This window comes from Pelodiscus sinensis, chromosome 1 (genome assembly GCF_049634645.1).
Source record: "Pelodiscus sinensis isolate JC-2024 chromosome 1, ASM4963464v1, whole genome shotgun sequence".
NCBI lineage: Eukaryota > Metazoa > Chordata > Testudines > Trionychidae > Pelodiscus > Pelodiscus sinensis.
The window spans coordinates 190,880,572-190,901,146 of NC_134711.1; the positions used below are offsets into that span (position 1 = coordinate 190,880,572).

Consider the following 20,575-nt stretch of genomic DNA (forward strand, 5'->3'; position numbering starts at 1 on the left):
CAACATTTTCGCATTTGGCTTCTTACTGTGTGTGCCTCATTTTCTTGATCCCCAATAATAGACACTTTGGGCCAAATTTGCAGAAGTGTGTAGAATTCATGATTACAAGTGATGTCAGTGGGAACACCAGTCTGAACATATACAGTGCCATAAAATACTAAGTACTTTCTCAAGTTGGGCATCCAAAAGTAGACGTTATTACATTTTTATCCTAGGTAACTCTCATAGTTTCCTCTAAGGTGCGCACCTGCGTGGCTGCGCACAAAAAAATCTAGGCCTGTCCACCTCCTTTGCAGAGCCGTGTAGCCGCACTCCCCACTCACGTTCCTGCTGGAATATGAGTGGTGGGTTCTTGCTTGGTGGACGCCACACAGCTTGGCTAGCGGGGCCATGGGAGCCAGAGCACTCAGAAACGTTGGTGGGCAGTTGGAGCAGCCTCACGACAGCCCCGATTCCGGTTCCAGCTCCAGTGGCAGCCACGCAGCCCGACTGGCGCTGGGTCTGGTGAAGTTGTCCCTGCTGGGGCAGCCTTACTGCGACCATGGTTCCAGCTCCAGCAGCCTCATGGCCTGGCTGGCAGGGCCACATGGCGGGTGACTGCCCCAGCTGGAGCTGGGCATGGTAAGGCTTTGGTGGGCGGCTGGAGCGGTGGCTGTGGTGAGGCTGTCCCTGTTGGTGCCACGTGTGCTTGGACTGGAGCCGGGGCTGTGATTGCTTGTAAATAGGTAAGGATCTCCTCCCCCTTCTGTCTTGCTCAGTGTGGGGTTTTCTACCCCATTACAAATGTCTGTGGCATTAAAAATATGTATTCAGTTATGTGCAAAGTTAGCATGAATCTTTAGAACAGAGCTTGGATTAATATGTTTTTATAATATATACATCAGTTTTATAGATAAAACATTCAAAGGATTCCATTAAACTTCTTGTTTATTTTCCTAGAACATTAAATCATACTTATATCAGTAGATAAATTAATTTAAATATTCTGTGACTTTACCAGCGATCTTAAGTGCAGAATTGTGAATCTGATCCTCTTTTTCTTTAACTTGTTCTTTTTTACAGTTGTATTTGATACACAAAGCATGGGGCATTGTTTAACCTGAATGAGTACACTTTTGGGTTCAATAACAGTGTAAAGAAAATAAGAAAGATTTCTTTTGATAAGTACAGATTTAAACTATATAAGAATTTAAATGTTGAAATTAAGACCCTGATTCAGAAATGCACTTAATTGTATACTTAAATTCAGTTGAAGTCAATGCAATTTAATCATGTGTTTAAAGCTAATCATGTACTTGAGTGTTTTGCTGTGTAGGGCTGGAAACATCAGCTTTTGATTTCAGAAAAATATTTAATGATCTACTTAAAATTAATTTAAACAAAGTGTACATCTCAGTTTTAACAATTGCTTGATCTAAAAAGAAAGTATTGCAAACCTGAATTGAGTTGCCAGAGTGTCCGGTTTTCACCCGGACAGTCTGTTATTTCTGGCCCCTGTCCGGTTAAAAAAACCCAGAAAATACCAGACATGTTTCTCTCGGACGGAAGGCTGGCGGGGACATTCTTCCCCTGCTGCATTGGGGGTGACAGGCACGCAAGCGAGGAGCGCAGTGACTTTTTTTTTTTTTTGCTCAACAACTTTGGTTTTTTTGCTCAACTAAGTCACAAAGGAGATACAATAATCTATAATATGCTAAATCTGAAACAGAAATATTGTTTGTATTGTAACCATTTAAACAGCAGCCACATGTCGTACCACAATAGAGTGTTGTGAACTTCCTCTGAAGTCAATGTAGTTGGTGAGAGGTGGGAGCAGAATGTGAGAGAGGCCTTTGTGTAAGGTTGTTTAATGCTTTGATTAGTGGCTAGAGCTGAGAATTCAGGGCCAGATTCTTTGCTGGTAGAGGTTGAAATCAGTGGAGCTAATGTGATTCACACCTGCTGAGGATCTACAAGTCTGGAGAGGCAAAGAGAGACAAAACAAGTCTGATGCAGAGGAGCTGGGGCCAGGACCTCATGGTGGCTGCCCAGCTGCTCCTGGAGAGGGCTGTGAGGGTTCATTGGGTTAACATTACTATTACTGTAAACTGTATATGAATTGTATTATTTATTTTGGGAAGCTGACAAAGGAAGAGGAGAAACTTGCATATCTAACTGGAACTATTTTGGATTCTAGCTGTGATTCACTGGATAGTGCCTTTTTGGAGCTACAGTGGAGTATTAATTTTCTTATTATTTGATTTTATATTAAATAAAGATTTAAACTCATGCATTTTGTTAATTATCCCTTGTTTTAGTATTTTCTTCCATAACATTTTAAAAATATATAGATCTGAGATATTTGTTATAATTGGTGTATGCCATGATTGTACATATCCAGGCAAGCACACATGACCTCAATAGTAGTGCACAAGATAAAACACACTCTGCTCATGGCTCGAAAATCTTAGTGAAAACACTGGTCTCCATCCCTTAGCTCACCGTGTCTAAAATGAGCATGATAGCATCAAGTCTCATAGGGACATGAATGTTTGTAAAGACCTAAGGTATTATAGTGAAAGTACCACAGGAAAGCCTTAGGAAAATTAATAGTTCTTTGTTGTGGGCTGGCTTTAGATTAAGTGCAATACATAGCATATGTGTCACACACCGAAGTATAAGCCTAAAATTAAATATTGAATAGCTGCCCAGTCAGGAAGTACTGGCTATGGGTATGTCTAGTTTACATCCCTCTGTTAGCAGAGGGATGTAAATTAGACATACCGACATTGCAAATGAAGAGGGGATTTAAATCCGCCATGCTTCATTTGAATAAAAATGGCGGCTGTGTTTTGCTGAGTCAGCAGTTTGTCAGCAAAAAGCAGCTGTCAAGATGGGGATTGGGCGACAAAGAAAGCCTTTGTCGCCCAATCCCTTATGCCTCTGCAAGGAGGTTTACAGGATTGGGCGACAAAGGCTTTCTTTGTTGCCCAATCCCCATCTTGACAGCCGCTTCTTGCCAACAAACTGCTGACTTGGCAAAATGCGGTTGCCATTTTTATTCAAATGAAGCGTGGTGGATTTAAATCCCCTCTTCATTTGCAATGTTGGTATGTCTAATTAACATCCCTCTGCTGACAGAGGGATGTAATCTAGACATACCCTATGTTAGTCACACATTACTCTAATTTGTCTAATTGTAGACCAAGCATGGCTGCTAAAGCCAATGGGAATAGGGGACTGTGATGAGCATCCTGAGGCTCACTGGCAGGAGGCAACAAGGTTTCTGAGGCTTGTGATGTAAGAAAGCCGATATGAGCAGGTGAAGGGATCCCCATTCACCAGGAATCCTTAATGGGTTCTGGGGGCCAGTGAGGTACTGAAGAAAGGCAGCTGTAGACTGAGAGTAAAAGAAGGGGGGGTATAAGGTGATCCTCCCTTCTCCTCCCCTCACACATCCCTCACTCCTGAACTTAGGTGCTCCTAGTTCATTTTACTGCTCACCACCATTCCTGCAGAATTTAGGAGTACAGTCCAAGTCCTATGTACAGTAGGAATCCGAGAGGATCCCTGATTCTGAGTATCTGGGGAGAGTCACTGGATTTCCTATCCTCATCTGGTGAAGATGATACTGGTTATCTGGTGACTTTGCAGCCAGCAGGCTCAGGTGGCATTCACTGCACACTGTCTGGAGACCTTCCAATTTTTGCACTTCTTCAGCTCATAGGAATATTTGGCTTTCCTCCCACAAGCCTATTGTTTCTTTTAAAAAAACCCAGAACATTTAAGGTGTATTGGAGATCACAGGCATATATATTTGGGTTAAGTGAATGTTACCTCAAGAATGCTAATCCACACACAAAAGCAAATGCAGTTAGGTTATGCTTTTTAAATTGTCATCCTAATTTGTTTAATTCAGCCTTGATAGTGATTAATTTGGAACATTAAAAACTTATCTTTCCGTATCCCTGTGTAGACCATACTAAATTTTCATTTTTAATAATGACCATAAAAACAAGAGTCACTTGATTATTTATTGGTTGTGCCACTTAATGACATTGCTTGTCATTTGTGGCACATACAAAATAACATTGCAAACTCCTGGTTTGATAAACTGTATATTGAAGGTAGTCTTTACTCACTTGTCATTAAGGGTCTAATTCTGTCATATGCTCAGAGCACATAACATGAAATGCATAGCACCTAATAGGCTCAGTCTTTATGGGGCTTGTGGCAGCCAGTTTTCCAGATGTCACTAGACACAAAATGATGTGTATACAGATTTAGCAGGCCCAGATTATTAGATTACTCACATGTAATGAGCAAAGATTATTGTAGTAACAAAGCAACAGTAGAGATGTGTCTAGAGATGAAACATAAATCTAGTGTTAAAATAATGCATGCCTTTAACACTCCACATCCAAAAGAAACAATGAAGGTATGCTTTTGTCTCATGGGCAGAGTTTGAGAAATCCAACTTTAACTCTCTTTTTCCTAGATTTCCACTTTAACATTCCAGAAAGGTAAGATGCATCCAAACCTTAACTTTGCCTTACACTATTTTCCATGTCTCTCTGGGGTCCTGGCTTGATTGAATCCCAAGGCAGTCAAGAGAACAAAGCTATATAAAGTCAAATTTTCCTTTTACTTCAATGGAAAGTAACACCTGTAAGTTTCTTAATGTTTGTCTATATGGGGAAATTGATTAATATAGCTATAGTGTAATAACTTTTTCACTACAGCAAAGTAATTATTCTGCTGTAGCCAGGCTATTACAATGTCCCTGTGTGGGCATGCTGTTCTGGAATAAACATGATTTTACTCTGGAACAGACTGCCCATGCTGAAAAGTCACACCAGTATAACTACAGTGGAATCCTTATTTTGCTATTGATGTGCTAGTCTACACAGGGAAATTGACTAGATCTTTTTGCTAGCTGATGCTCTAGGAATCCATAAACACATGAATATAATCCTGTAAACAAAGATTGCAATATTATTAGCTATTCTGTAGATAACAAATATGTTATGTATATGTTCTGTTGTGTTTAGGTAAATCAGAGACAAGTAACTGAAAAAAGTGAATGAGTGGGTCTCTGTAATACACTACTCTCTTGTACACTATGTAGCTCTAGAGTGGCATTATTATTGCATCAGCCTAATTGATTTAAACAATATATTTAATATGTTAATCTGTTAAGATATGCACAGGTTTTTGTGTTATAGATGTAGTAGGCATTGAAATATTGAAGAAGTTACATTGCAGACAGTTATGACGCTAGGGTATTCTTTTGTATGCTTTCTTTTATTTAGAAAAAAGGGCAGATGGGCTCAGGTTATCTTGTTTTGCCTTTTAGCAAAACCTCAGTTGCACTTTGCCTTTTTCAAGTGACAAAGAAAACTGTCTTTGATTCTGACTTCCTAACTTAGTAGTATGGAGTATTTTACACTTGCTAAATTACTATACCCTCTGATAGTCTCCATTTTGGCTTTTATAGATTCCGTGGCCTTTGTGATCATCTAGTTTGATCTCATGTACCGCATGGTCCTTAGAATTTCCCAAAATATGTTCTAGAGCATAGCTTTTAGAAAAAATCCAATCTTGTTTTAAAAATTGCCAGTGATAGAGAATCCACCATGACCCTTGTAAATTGTTCCAATTGTTAGTTACTGTCACTATTTTTTTTTCTTTAAGTCTTATTTCCTGTCTGAATTTGTCTAACTTTATCTTCTGGCCATTGGATTGTATTATAACTTTTTTGAAATAAATTGAAGAACTGACTATCAAATATTTGTTGTTCTTGTAGGTACTTACAGACTGTAATCAAGTCCCCCCCCTTTAACCTTCTCTTTAAGATAAATAGATTGAACTCCTTGAGTTTATCACTGTATGGCATATTTTCTAATCCTTCATGGATCTCTGAACCCTCTCCAGTTTATCGGTGTCCTTTTTGAATTGTGGACACCAGAACTGGACACACAGTATTCCAGAAGCAGTGTCACCAGTGTCGTATGAGGCAAAATAACCTCTCTAATTCTGCTCAAGATTCCCCTGTTCATGCAGCCAAGGATTGCATTAATCCTTTTGGCCACAGTGTCTCATTGGGAACTCATGTTTATGTTGATTATACACCATGACACCCAGTTTCTTTTCATAGCCTCTGCTTCCCAAGATAGAATCCCCATCTTGTAAGTATGGCTTATGTTCTTTGTTCCTAGTTATATACATTTATAGTTGTACATATTAAAATGTACACAGTTTTCTTGCGCCTAGTATACCAAGCGATTTAGATCGCTTTGTATCAGTGACCTGTCCTCTTCATTATTTACCACTTTTCTAATTTCCATGTAATCTACACACTATGGCTACGTCTACATTGGCCCCTTTTCCGGAAGGGGCATGCTAATTTTTCAGATCGTAATAGGGAAATCCACGGGGGATTTAAATATCCCCCGCGGCATTTAAATAAAAATGTCCGCCGCTTTTTTCTGGCTTTTAGAAAAGCCGGAAAAGAGCGTCTACACTGGCCCCGATCCGGCCCGATCCTCCGGAAAAAAGCCCTTTTCCGGAGGATCTCTTATTCCTACTTATTCCTCCGGTATCTCTTTTACAACTCTTGGATACAAATTATGTGGATCTGTTCATTTTAAAGCATTCAGTTTCAGTAGCTGCTGTTTAACATCATTCTGAGATACTAATGGTAACTTTCTTTCTGTTCCACATGATATGGCTATCTATCTGTTTCTTTCTCTACCCTAAACACCTCCATCTTTTCTGCATTACTACTGATAAATCTACCATTTTCATATACTAATGGGCCAATACTATTGTTAAGATTCTTGTTCCTAATATACTTTAAAAAAATCCATACTGTCTTTAACTCAGAGAGATCTCCTTGTATCCCTTTGCAGACCTTACCAATATTCAATTATTTCTAGCTTCCGATTTATATTAACTGCTTTAAACATTTCTTTTCTTTTCTTTTTTTTTTAAATAACTGCCTTCACTTCCACTCCAAACTAGGTGGATTTTTTTTAACCAATATGAGGTCCTGCCTCAAATTGTGATTGTGGCTTTTGGAACATTTTATTAGGGTCTCTTAAATAATTCCCAATTATCATTCACTTTTCCCTGATTAAATTCTTCTTCCCACCTGACTTCGCTCAAATATTTTAAATTTTGTCATGTTGATCCTTCTAAATACCAAGCATATATATTTCTGACCTGGAGTAGGGATGTTCAATGTCGGTTAATTGAATATTCAATTAATCTCATGAATTCTTATTGGTTACTTGACTATTCTATAGTCCCCAGAGGTGGAGCCAACAGATGGCGCACTCTGGCCCCACTTCAGGGAGCCCCCTGCCACTCCACTCTGCTGCCTCTAGATCAGAGGCAGCAGCTCAGGGTGTCAGGTGGGAGTTGGTCTACGAGGGGAGGCCAGTTTAAAAAACTGCTCGCCTCGCAGACCGGCTGCCTGTCACACACACTGTTGCCTCTGAAAAAGAGGCAGAAATGGGAGGGCGGGGGAGGGAGGGGACTGAGCTCCGGGACCCAGTGTGATCCAGAACTGAGCCAGCTGCCAGCCTGCCTGGCTCCTAATACACTTTAAATGCAGAGCTACAGAGGGGGAATATCCTGGACCCAGAGCAAGCCAGGACTGAGCCGGGCTGCTGGCCAGTCTGCTTAAAAATGGATTGATGGCAGTGGAGGGAGAATGCATGTAGTCTATAGCATTAACCTACAAGCTTTTGCTTATTGGTTAATAGACTACACTATTACATCCCTAGTCAGGACTTTATTCAGTTGCACACCAAAAATGTAATCAAGTCATGATCACTTGTATCCTAACTGCCATTCATTTTTAGTTTATGACCAACTCCTCTTTATATGTTAAGATGAGGTCTTGTATAGAGTTCCCTCATGTTGGATGCATCACTTCTTGAGTTAGGAAACTGTCATCTATACTAGTTAGAAATTCCAAGAATATTTTAGTGCTGGCAGCATGAGACGTCTAAAATATGTCACTCAGATTGGAAAAACTCATATTCTGTTTTTCTGTCTGTAGAAAACACCAACTAATACCCATCTTGTACTTGATCTGTTAGAATATTAATCTATAAACATTCAGGATCGTTTTCTTCCAAGTTATCAGTAATTCAGAAATAGGTAATGGCGCCCTTTATAAAAAATGTCACTCCTGCTTTCCTTTTGCCCATTTTATCTTTATTAAACCGGTGGTAACCATTGATTTTTAATATTTGAATCATGTTAATCATCCTACCAGGTTTCAGTAATACCATCTAGACTGAATTTATGCTAAAAAAAAATGAGGAATTTCTCGTTACCTAGGGTTCTAGTAACAAGAATTTCTTCTCTTCGTTTCTCTGTGTTCTCAACGTCTTGAGTCTATGTGAAACGAGTGCTCATATCTGACCTCTTTTTTACCCTCTTTAAGTCTTGCCTTATTTCTAGGACTACATGAGGAATAACATTTAATTTTTAAAAATCTTGGCAATATAGACTCAAGTCCAGGCTTAACACTATCCCAAGCTACGGGTTGTCCATTTCCTCTGCACTTCATTCTCCCCCTTCTCCTACTTCCCTCTACTATCTTTATCGCCAGAAAGCCCCTTAAAAGTACATCACATGCAAGCTTCTTCCAGTCCTCCATTTTCTCATCTGATGTCTCCTAGAGGAAAATAGTGGTCTGTGAAATTCCTCGAGTACCTTCACAAGAAGGTCTGCACAACTTTAACCCCATGTGATGCCTTCCCACCAAAACTATTATTTCCTCCGTTGGCACCTGGTCTCCACACTTTAGTAGCACTCTTTCACCTGTATCTTGTCTTCTTTAGACTCCTTTCCCAGCTTACAGTTGATGTCTTATATGTGGAAGGGTTTAGAGACTGTTTTTAATTCCTCAAGGAGTAGCGTTAACACTCCCCCATAGAGTAGAATAGCCCACAACAATACATACAACACGTATAGATAACATTAAGCTAGTGCAATAGTCTCCAGATATACATGTGGTTGCAGTACTGAGGACACAGGTTCTCTTTCCACAAAGACAACAGTGGGGAGTTGCAGAAAGCAAGGTGTCCAGCTCTTAGGGAGGTGGGGCATTGGTGTATAAAGGGCGAAAATACCATGAGCCACTGTGCCCTCCTCATAGTTTATCCCAAGAATCAAACTGGCCCTTTGACGTATTGGTTGTACATAGACACAATGAAGTTCTAGATCTCAAATCCAACCATTTCCAATTCTATTTCCAAACTTAATTTTGGGGTTTGTCTTTTTTCTAATAATAAGGAAGGTGTTTTTTTTTTAATTTAGCTTGAATCAAACATGGAATCTTGAATAAGTGAATAGTTTTAAATCACAACTGTGTATTAAAGAATCACCACTTCTGTATGGCATTAACATGTTGACCATTCCCCTGAGATAAATTTATGTTCAGTAAAACTTACTCTTAGGTTAATTCCCTTTTTCAATTGTGTTTTCAGGAATCATATTTTCTGCGTACATTTTCATAAGTTCTGCACCCGTACTCTTTAAAACTAGCATTTAATATGTCAGACATGGCACTTAAAATTGAATTAATGTAAAGAAAGTTTATAAAACTGCTTTGTAAATACAACCTACCAGGCTCTGTGCATATGGAATGAATAATTCCTAATATTACATGATGTATATCTTTCATATAGTAAATCATTTTTCTGCTAACAGTTGTTGAACTTATTTTGAGAAAGTACTGTTAAGATAGATATTAACAAAATGATGAATAGTTCTTGGCTGTGTTTGATTTCTTACGGAAGGGCTTCCTTTAAGATAGTACACAGTTGTGCCTATTTGCCATCACTAGATTTATTTTGGAATTTGCCTTGCATTGCTTCAGCATATGGATGTTGATCCAGAGAGTAAAATACAAAGCTTCCATGTATAATGAAGGAAAAGCTGTACAGTATTTGTTTTCTTTTGCTAGAACTATCAAAAAGAACAGCGGAGGTTGGAAGATGAGGGCAAGTCATCAATAAAGACTGAGCAGTTTATTCTTATATATATACACACACATTTTCACCCCCAAATAGAAATGGTAGAAAAAATTAATGGACATTTTATTCTGTTTTCTGGAAGAATTTTTTTTTCATTTCCAGCTGATAAGCTATTTGCCAATTTTTTTTATTTCAGTCTGAATTTTTCCTTATTGATTCCTAGGTGTGGATGTGCTATCTTGTGCACCAATGAGCCTGGAATTCAATCTGCCGGAATAAGACAATGGCCTCTACATCTATTTGAAAGAGAGGGGTGAGCAACGTCTTTGCAACTGGTACTGTGCTAACTCCTTCTTTAACAGGCAGTGTGTAGATGGAGGCAAATGCCATTATATTTTTAATGAAAAATTAAGTCTGTTACTTGATATTTCTCCTGCCCTGTACTATATTTTTTTTTTACTTTGCTGTCTGTGAAGGTTTGCTATGGATGTAAGTTTTAGTAGAAAATCTTAAACCTGTTTTAGTATGTTTTAAATCTGAGATGGTAGTTAAATATGCAAGAGTAGATTCTTTTGTGAGTAGTGCATGGTCCACCTGTGTACATGTGTCTGCATCTCTGTACTTAGAATCTGAAATTTTCAGTAACAATGCACATGAGCTTCCTCATACTCCTGTCTCATGCTGTAAACAGCAGCTATTTACTTCTTTGAGTGCTTGCTCATGTCCATTCCAATCAGGTGTGTGCACGCTGCATGCATGGAGTTCCAGAGCCTTTTTCCCCTAGCAGTATCCATAGGGCCAGCATGGGGAGCCCCTTGGAGTGGTGCTGGCATATCAGTGCATATATACCCCTGCTGGCCCCTCACTCCCTCAGTTCCTTCTTACCGCCTGTGATGGTAGCTGGAGCACTTTAGACAATCAGTCTACCCCTAGCTTTGTGTAATTAGTTACGTTTCTGGTAGTTTTTAGTTTATAGTGTAAATAGTTTGGTTACAAGTTGGTTATAAGGGGGATTGTTATCCTCTACTCCTCTCCCCGGCCAGGGAGGGGATGCCAGGGCCCCACAACTTTAAGTACTTACCTCATTCCACTGTAATGAACCCATATACTTACCCGTCTTCCTCCCTAAAGCTCACAAGAACCACAGTGAAAGAGTGCTACACACCCTCAATGTCCATAGGGGAGTCCCCATCTACTTACACCGTACAGAGCCCTTTTGCAAATCTCCACGACTTTGTGTCCTCTACAGAGAGATCAGAAGGGTTACCCATATCCAAACAAAGACTGTCTAAATGGATCTTGGGCTGCATACATCTAGCTTTCAACGTATTCCAAAAAGAGCCTCTGGCTACCATACAGGCTTACTGCACAAGAGCAATGGCAGCAACAACAGCTTTCCTAAGGGGCATACTAGCAGAAGAAATCTGCAAAGCTGCCACATGGGGTTCAACACATACCTTCATGCAGTACCATGCCATCCAGTTGTTTGCGGCTATGCGTTTCGGCCGAACGATACTTGCAGTTACTGAGTCAAATTCACTGAAGCGCCCACCACTGAGCAGGAATGCTGATTCATAGTTACCGCAAAATGAAGCACCATTGGGACACTCCTTGAAGAAGAAGGGATGGTTACCTGGTACAGTACCTGGAGTTCTTCGAGATGGTTGTTCCCTTCGGTGCTCCACCACCCACCCTCCCCTTTACTTCAGCTCCAACTACATCTGGGTCAGAGAAGGAACTGAAGAGGCAGTTGGCTATGTGTGCAGGATAGCTGTTTCAAATGTTGCGTGCTGGCTTTCCGCATGTACAGCCAGCTGGAGGGGCACTTCTGTTAAGTCTCCAACTAGAGGTGCAGTGGTGCTGGAACACCTCCACCTCAAGTGGAGCACCCATGGGGACAACCATCTCAAAACTCCAGTTACTGTAGCAGGTAAGTAACCTTCCCTACTCACCCTGAGACTTTGAGATATGTGTCCCTGTTGGTGCTCCACTGTCTGCCCTCCACCCTGTTGCTTTGGAGTTCAAACACAGACTCCGCAGTATAGAAGAACTGGTTGCAGTTGTTGGACTGCACAGTGCTATATAGCTGTCACTCTTGGCATGAGTTTTGGCTGACAGGCAGAGTACATGTGTGGTCCAATGGGCACCGTTACTGAATATTTCCAATCCTAGGCATAGGGACACAGAGAGCACCTATAAGGACACAGCTCTCAAAGAAGCTTAGTCACTGAACAGGGTGAATAACATTTCTTCTTTAAGTAGTGTCTGTATAGGTGCTCCTCATTAGGTGACTAGAACAGTGCTGCCTCCTATGAGTTAGCTGGAAGTATGAAGGACTTAGGTGCCAGGTTACTAAAACAGCTTTATGGATCTTTTTTTTTTTCCATCTGTAAAGTGGTGCTAATACTTTATTCTTTGAATGCAATCCCTGTGGGTGCTCCACTTAAGGTGTCGGTGCATCTTGATGCCATTGATTGCATATTTTCAGTAGCAGAATCTATCTGGGCTGTGCATGTGCAGTAGTTGTCTCGGGGCACCATTGGCACTTAATCTAGTGCATGCATGACCCAACCCTTTGAGTTTATTCTCAGCCACTCTGGCCTGAGACAGAGCTCTGTGGCAGTGTCCCAACATCTCTCGCATAGAGAAACATAATTAGAAATAGTTTGTCTTGTCCTAGTGTGTTTGGTTAGTCTTAGTTGCTAAACAAACAAACACAAACAAACAATAAATGCTTTCCTCAGAGCACAGTCCACTTAATCCCACTCAACAGGGATTTAAAAGATGCAGCTCATGCCACAAACCTATGCCCATTTTAGATGGTGATTCTGCATTTATACCTCAGGGAGTTGCATGTTCCCCAGAAGTTCATTCACTACAGCCGCTTGAAAGCAAGGATCAGGAAGCATCTAGACCGCTGCCTAAAGCTTATTTAGATGGAGAAATCTCTGTAATGGGCCTTTGATCCAAGGTGATAAATTCCTTCCACAAGGGCTCTCTGGCTACCTTCACCTCAACTAAGGACAATGTTCATTTCTCTAAAAGATTGAGGAAAAGAGCCCATCAAATCACTGCAGGGAGAGACAAATAAGAAGAAACTGTGTTCTGCCAAGTCACTTTCTTCAGTTCTGGCCACCCCACAGGTGAGCACTTTTGAGGCACCAGACACTTCCGGCAATGTCTACACTGAGACCTTGAAAGGACAAGGAGTCAAGACACATGTCTAAAGGTCTCCTCCTGCACAGCATTGACTACATTGGTGAGAAATATGGCACCAAGGTCCTCACCAACAACACCAGCACCAACAACAGAGTGAAGACAACTCCATTCATACCAAGCAAGTCGAGCCACAAGTCGTTGGCACAGTCCACGATGCCATCTAAAACAAAATCAGTACCGACTGCCAAAATCAATGACACCACACCAGTTCTTACAGTAAAAAGATATATCTCAGTCTCTTTTCAATAGTGCAGTCTCCGCTCTTCAGCATCAATGGCTGGCTCCCTTGAGCATACTTCCCCAGGTTAATCATCCTTTCCCGCTGTCCCACCATTCTCAAATGATGAGGGCTATCAAGAGGGAAGAGCTTGCCTTCTCTTCACACTACTCTTCACTCACAGATTGCAAACCACACTGGGGACCCATTAAATCAAAACCCTCTTATGGACAAGACATGCAACTTTGGTATGGCCAACCATGGATGTGTCCATCTTTGTCCTTTCCCATATATTGGCCAGTCTGGGACCCAAGGACATCATCCAGGGCTCATTACAACAGACTTTCAACCCCACCCAGAGGCAAAGTAAGGTCACCACCACAGTCGTCCATATTGGAGACCCTCAGAAGCCGAGGAGGAAACTGAGGGTGAGAGAGAAGAGGGCACGGAGCAGGACATAACATCACTTGGGCATAACCCTTCTTTATTGCTACACAAAGCCATAATGCCCTCACCTTCCACTATGGCAGATGATATCAAACAGTTCAGAAGGGTAGCACAAAGTCAGAAGATCACATTTGAGGATGTGCAGGACACGCAGCACAAATTTCTCCAGTTTCCCCAGAGATTGTGTGACTTCTAAAATAATGCTGCCTATAAATGATACTATGGAACACGAGGAAACCATTTGGTAAACAGCAGCCACTGCCCCCCTCATATGTATGAGGGTGGAAATATTACATGCCCAACAAAGTTATTTACTTTCTTTTTTTCCTCATCTACCTTCCCTGCCCAACTTCCTAATAGTAGAGTCCACAAACCAATGCAGCAAACCACAGTACAGGACCACTCCACAGGACAAAAAGAGCAAGAGACTCAACCTCTTTGGGTGAAAAGACTATTCTTTGGTTACCCTGCAGTTCTGACTTGCAAACTACAGTGTGCTTCTTGCCAAATATGACTACAATAATTATGGCAAACTGAATGAATTAATTAATGATCTCCCAGAGGAGAGGCATGCACAACTGAGGGACAGCTGGCTACCAGAACAGCCATGTCAGACATGGCAGCAAGAACAGCCAAAAGCATAGTATTGCACAGAGCATCATGGCCGCAATCCTCAGGATTTCTAAAAGATCCCCAAGTAAAAGAGGATGATCTCCCAATTCAACAGAGGGAAAAAAAATTCTTTTCTAAAACCAATAAGATCCTCCACTTGATGAAAAAATTCCCATGTGACCTTCCATATTCTCAGGAGATTTTTATGTATATTAACAGGCATTCCAATTCAGCAGAAACACCTAATTCCAGCATCAGAAGCAACAATATGAACCCCACAAGACACAGGCAAAGACCATAGAGACATAAAGCATTTAAAATCAGCTTCTCAACTTTACAATCTGTGTAGTTAAAGCCTTTGAAATTTGGTTGAGGGACCTTCCTCATCAGATGGGCAAATACCTGCTACAAACCAGACCTTTGGCCACTGCTTCTGTTCTTTTTAATATGTCTGGGTGTCAATCATTATGACAAATAGGGTTTAGAAATCCCTTTTTAACTTAGGTGGAAGGCATTATGGAAATCTCTAGTGATGTGATGTGCAATGATTCCCAGTCTTTTCAAGTATATGGACCCCTTTCCAATTTATTAAAATTTCACGGACCCCCATGGGGGAGAGAAAAAGAAAAGAAAAAAGGGAGGGAGAAAGTAAGGATTGGGCCCACCGCTCCTTATTTTTAAACTTTCCATGGACTCCCTGCAATATTGTCACAGACCACTAGGGGTCCATGGACCGCAGGTTGGGAATCACTGGTTTAGAGTACAAAATACATTTCTTTTTATTTTTATCCCAATATTAATGAGTATAACTTTGTTCATGGCCATACAGTAAGGTATTTTTCTCATGAGAAATTTTATGTAAGAAAGATTGTTATACTAGAAAAGTTTTTATGAAGGAGACTGCTAATATCTGACCCACCCACATTGGTGCTGAAAGTAGAGTGGTGGTGGTGCAGTAGCACCACCTGGTTTGCAGTAGTAATAGTAACCAAATACATGGATTCCACTTCTAATATTTCTACTTTAAAAATTGTTCTAGCACCTCTGCCCACCCATATCCATGTAGATTAATGAGAATGCAAAGCAGCATTAACAGTTCTTGTATCTTCAGTGTTTGCTTTGAGGCTGTGTGGGGTGAATATAAGGAGAGTTGCATTTTAAATGGACATGGGCCAAGAATACACAAATCAAGCCTAGGCTTTCAATTATTAAATGACAGAATTTTATTATCTGCTCTTACAAGGTTTTTGACTTGGAATGGTGCAAGTTTTTCCAAGCTCAGTGATCTTGTGAGAATTCTGCCATATTGGACTGAAATATTGTAAGAATGTCTGTTCTTGTGGGTATGTCTACACTGCCACCCTAGTTCGAACTAGGGTGGCTAATGTAGGCATTCGAAGTTGCAAATGAAGCCCGGGATTTAAATATCCCGGGCTTCATATGCATCTTGCCGGGCGCCGCCATTTTTGAATCCTTGTTAGTGCGGACTCTATGCCCGCGGCTACATGCGGCACGGAGTAAGTAGTTTGAATTAGGCTCTCTAATTCGAACTACCGTTACTCCTCATGGAACGAGGTGTATCGGTAGTTCGAATTAGAGAGCCTAATTCGAACTACCTACTCAGTGCCGCGTGTAGCCGCGGGCACGGAGTCCGCACTAACGGGGATTTAAACATGGCGGTGCCCGGCAAGGTGCAAATTAAGCCCGGGATATTTAAATCCCGGGCTTCATTTGCAACTTCGAATGCCTACATTAGCCACCCTAGTTCGAACTGGGGTGGCAGTGTAGACATATCCTGTGAGAGATTTGCTGTGTCCAGACTGGAACCAGAAAATGGCTTCCTCCTAGTTTTTCATTAATAGTGTAAGCAAAGATTTAAAGGATCTTCACATTTGGATACAATTCCCTTTCTCTACAAAACTGGATGTTTTTCTAGACATTATGCCCTAGCTCAACCACAGGATAAAAGCACGAGCCCTACTGTCATGTGGGGAGCATAGCCCCAGCTGCAGTTGTGGGACAGGGGCACATAGCAACAGCTTTGGCCATGGCTGTGGGGAAGCAGTCATGCTCCTGGCTCTGGCTCTGGCCCTGGCAGCAGCTATGGTAGGGAATGCATAGGCCCAGTTCCAGGCCCAGTGGGGGACAGGTGGGTTGAACAACAGTGGGGACCGCCCACAGCGTATGGCACTGACTTTAGCGCCAGCTCAGAGGAGAGGGGTTGCACATGGCTGTAGCACCGGGGATGCACAGCTCCAGCTGATGTGGCACAGTTCCAACTTTAGCCCCAGCTATACAGCAGGGGCTCATAGCCCTGGCTGCAGCAAAGGGGGAGAAGGAGTGCACACACAGTCCCAGCCCTGGGGAAGGGGCTCACAGCCCTGGCTGCAGCCCTGGCCGAAGGCACACAGTCTCAACTTCTGCCCTGGCTTTATTCCCTGACGGGTGAAACTAAGGAAGTCATGGAGGCCCAATAAAGTCACAGTGACTGCTGTGACCTCCATGACTAAATTGTATCTTTAGTTATGACCTTCCTCTGTTCGTCATATGAAAGCTCTTTAAAAAAATAAAAATGGAGAACATTCTTCAAACTATTAGAGATGTTTTCTCCATGGAAAATCTCCACTTTGGACTGTTATATAGAAAATAGAATGTGTCTGGAAAATAATAATTTGCCATCTTAATGGTCACGTACTACAGTGATATGCTGGACTGTGGGAAATATTTTGCAACAACTAAAACACTCTTGGTAACTAGGTACATACCAAGGAAAAGTGTAGGATTCAGAGCCTTAAATTACCATAGTTTGGTGAACTTAAATGTTTTGTTTGTGAGGGTGATGGCTGCCTTAGAGGATGAATATAATTGCATTATCAATAAAATAACTGATTCACTTTGCTATTGCACACAGAAATCTTGATAACATTTTTGCATTGTGTAGAATCCATTTTAAAAATGTTATTTTTATAACTGACGTCTTTTACTTTTTTCTAGAATATGTATTCTCACTTGTGATGATTTGATATTATAAACCCTTCATTAACCATGATGGCAACACAGACATTAAGTATAGACAACTATCAAGATGGACAACAAGTGAGAGCATTTTTTTCTCCTCTGTGTACTGCATTGTTCTTAACAAGTGAACAATTACTTTTTTGTTTTAGGTTAGACACTTTAGAGTGTATGGTTTCTGATGTAATGTGGCATCTTTGAGCAGTGATTCTTCAGACTGCATTCAAATTAACATTAGTCTGGGGGCAAGTCATGCCACTAATCCACACTCTGAAGACTTGTGCTACATGCCAGTGTGAGCAGAAGGAACAAGTCTTCCTGCCAGCACGTGAAGCCAGTGTTGAACTATGAAAAGAAAAATTGACTTGTTGCTTCTCTTATAAAGAAGCTTGCTTAACTAAACAGTCAGTATTCTTTTATTTCCAAAGAGGCAGTTCTCTGGATTGCTGTCCTCTCTTTGGAATACTTCCTGCTTTTATTTTGGAGAGGTTCGACCTATTAATTTTTTCCCCCACAAACACTTTTCTTTGACAAGTTTATCTACTTTAGAATACTTACGTGCCTTGGTAAAGAGCTGGTGGCAGTGGCTACTCCTTGGGGAATTCTGCACCAAAAACTTAAAAAATCAACACCATAAATTAAAAGTTCTGTGTACAATAGTTTAATATTTTGCCTATTTTATTTATCAAAATAACACAATATAATCATGCCAGTTTCAGTTATTTTGGAAACTTATTCAAAACTAGCCAATTAGCCCATCATAAGATGGGATTTTCAGGTCTCTCCTCCATGTTGGTCTTCTCTCCTGAGCCTCCGGTCTCTCGCTCCGTCTCTCTCTCTCCTCCTCCTACTGCCTCCCTCCCCCCTCAGCTCTCCTCCACCTCCTGGCTCTTTCTCTGTCTCTTTCTTTCACTTCTCCTCCCCCTCTTGCCTCTTACTCGGGGTACTGCGGAGCCCAAATGGCCGTTTGTGCTATGCACCCCCGGTGCTGCATGGGGGGTAAGGAACCAAAACGGTCGCTTGCGCCGCTTACTCCCATGCGGCAGCCTGGCTGAGCAGTGCAGAACTCAGCCGAGCACCACGGCAGGAGGCGAAGGGGAGCGGGATGGTGACGTTCATGGCCAGGGGGCGGGGCCCGGAGCCGCTGTCACGCCGCACGTCACTGCTTTGCCTCCCGCCGTGGCGCTTGGCTGGCTTCTGCGCTGCTCAGCCAGGTCGCCGCATGGGAGCAAGCGGCGCAAGCGACCGTTTGGGTTCCTCGCCCCCCATGCAGCATGGGCCGCCCAGAGGGAACAGCCAGCATTTCAGCATTACAAACTCACAGACACTGGGCTACTATATATATGATACCTGTCAGCAAGTATGTAATTTGAGTAATAATTTATTTAAATTACAGTACAAAAACCTGTTTTTCCCCACCTCAGAAGCCGTGGAAAGGCTCAGGAAGGGTAATGGAGGAAATGAGAGAGAGGGAGGAAATGAGGGAGAGGAAAGTAATTGCTGGGAAGGGACTTGAGTGTAAACTTGGAGGGCTGTTCGGTGTGGGTGGGGAAAGTCTTAAGCAGCTGTTTTGCTAGGGAGCCTTCCCCATGTAGACCCTTGCTGATCTCTAGCTTTTCTCATTCCATCAGGCACATCTGCCCCATCCCCATGTGTCCCTGCACCTCCACTCCCATTCAGCTCCCACCTAGTCTGTTCCCCCTGCTAGCCCTTCTGAGCTCTAGTCTGTCACCCCCTACCAGCTCTATATGTCCCACACTATCTGTCCTCTCCTCTCCTGTGCCTCCTGACCTAGTCCCACAAGCAGGGCACTTTGAGGAACACAGCCTTTTTATTCCCTACCCAAAATTGTAGCTGCTTACCCAGGAGCTTGTTCTCTCTGTCCTGGCACCACAGTGACCCCTGATGTGGGAAAGGTATAAATATAGCACTTCTTGGCAGAGTGTATTTTGTGCTGAGGAAGAAAATTCAGCACAGCACGAGTTCTGCCCATGCACAGAATTCTCACAGAAGCAAAGTGGCGGTTTTCTTTTTGGTTTGCTCCCTAGGCGCATTCTGGAACAAGGTTGTCTTCTGATTTTTTGTGTATTTTGTCTTCTGTAATTAGCAGGAAACAGATGAACGCATGTAGTCTCCAGTTTCAGGTATACTTTTTTCCCCCCACTGACTCAAGGAGAAGATCCCTCCACTTACAGACTCTGTAAAAATATGGCCCAACTGTTATCATTTCTAAGTATGAGGCTGTTTCCCTTTGCCCCTCATTCCTTTTTTAGCTAAAAAATTAGTCCATTGGTAATGTCTTTCTCCAGACATAGTGACTTCTAGATCAGCTAAATCTTCAGAGAGAACTTCTTGAGGGTCATGACATTCTGCCATTTTCTCAAAATTTCCTATTGAGCAAGAAGAGTGCTCATGTCAGACAACGAAGTATATAGCCTATGCAAGATTCGCTCCAGGATAGCATCTTAAATTCCTCCTTCATTGCATGCAGAATGAGGTGGAGTTTTGTCTCTAGGTGATGTTGGAACTGGTTACTCTAATAATTACTTGGCTGACTCTTCTTTCAAAGAATTGCTGCTGAAAACAAGATTCTGACAACTCTTATGAGGGTGGATCCTTCTGTATTTTTTTTTTAAATTTAATTTTCCTTCTGAGGTCTTGATCCAAGTCTAATGGTGGTGTTTAATGCAGTGTCTCTTTTCTGCTGAAGACACAAACTACTATGGTTCAAGCAGAAGAAGAATCTTCCGGTGTCACTGGTTCAATGACCCCATGGGGGACATGACTAATGCTCTAGTAGAAAGAAAAATGCAGTCTTTATTGATGGGAAGATTGGATTCCATGGAGGATAAATTCTTCAAGTGGGAAGATCTTTGTCCCCCTTAAGCAAGCTCTTAGTCTAAAGATATCATGCTGTAGGTGAAGAAGAATGGAGATCCTATTTTAGAAAGCCATCAAAGTCTCAAAGGCATTCTCAGTCCATTGGTGCCATTCAGGATGTAGTATATGTGCAGCTAGAATTGCTGTAACAGTGTTCTTGGGGGACTACAATATACCCAATACGATCATGGAGTAACACACAACTACACAA

The 20,575-nt window shown here is 41.8% G+C and overlaps 1 protein-coding gene across 13 annotated transcripts in view; it reads left to right on the forward strand.

The window, feature by feature from the left end:
- PKNOX1 (PBX/knotted 1 homeobox 1) overlaps positions 1–20,575 on the forward strand; it is a 60,354-nt gene that overhangs the window by 10,854 nt on the left and 28,925 nt on the right. For 5 of the 13 annotated variants that reach the window (XM_075912306.1, XM_075912332.1, XM_075912345.1 and 2 more), the window contains exons 2-3: positions 10,198–10,287; positions 17,464–17,565. In XM_075912306.1, the coding sequence (XP_075768421.1) occupies positions 17,515–17,565 (51 nt within the window). In that variant the 5' untranslated portion in view covers positions 10,198–10,287; positions 17,464–17,514. Of the gene's footprint in view, positions 1–3,086; positions 4,503–6,136; positions 6,168–10,197; positions 10,310–17,463; positions 17,566–20,575 lie in introns of those variants that run through there. The other 8 variants (XM_075912317.1, XM_025178852.2, XM_075912315.1 and 5 more) reach the window with 8 other exon arrangements.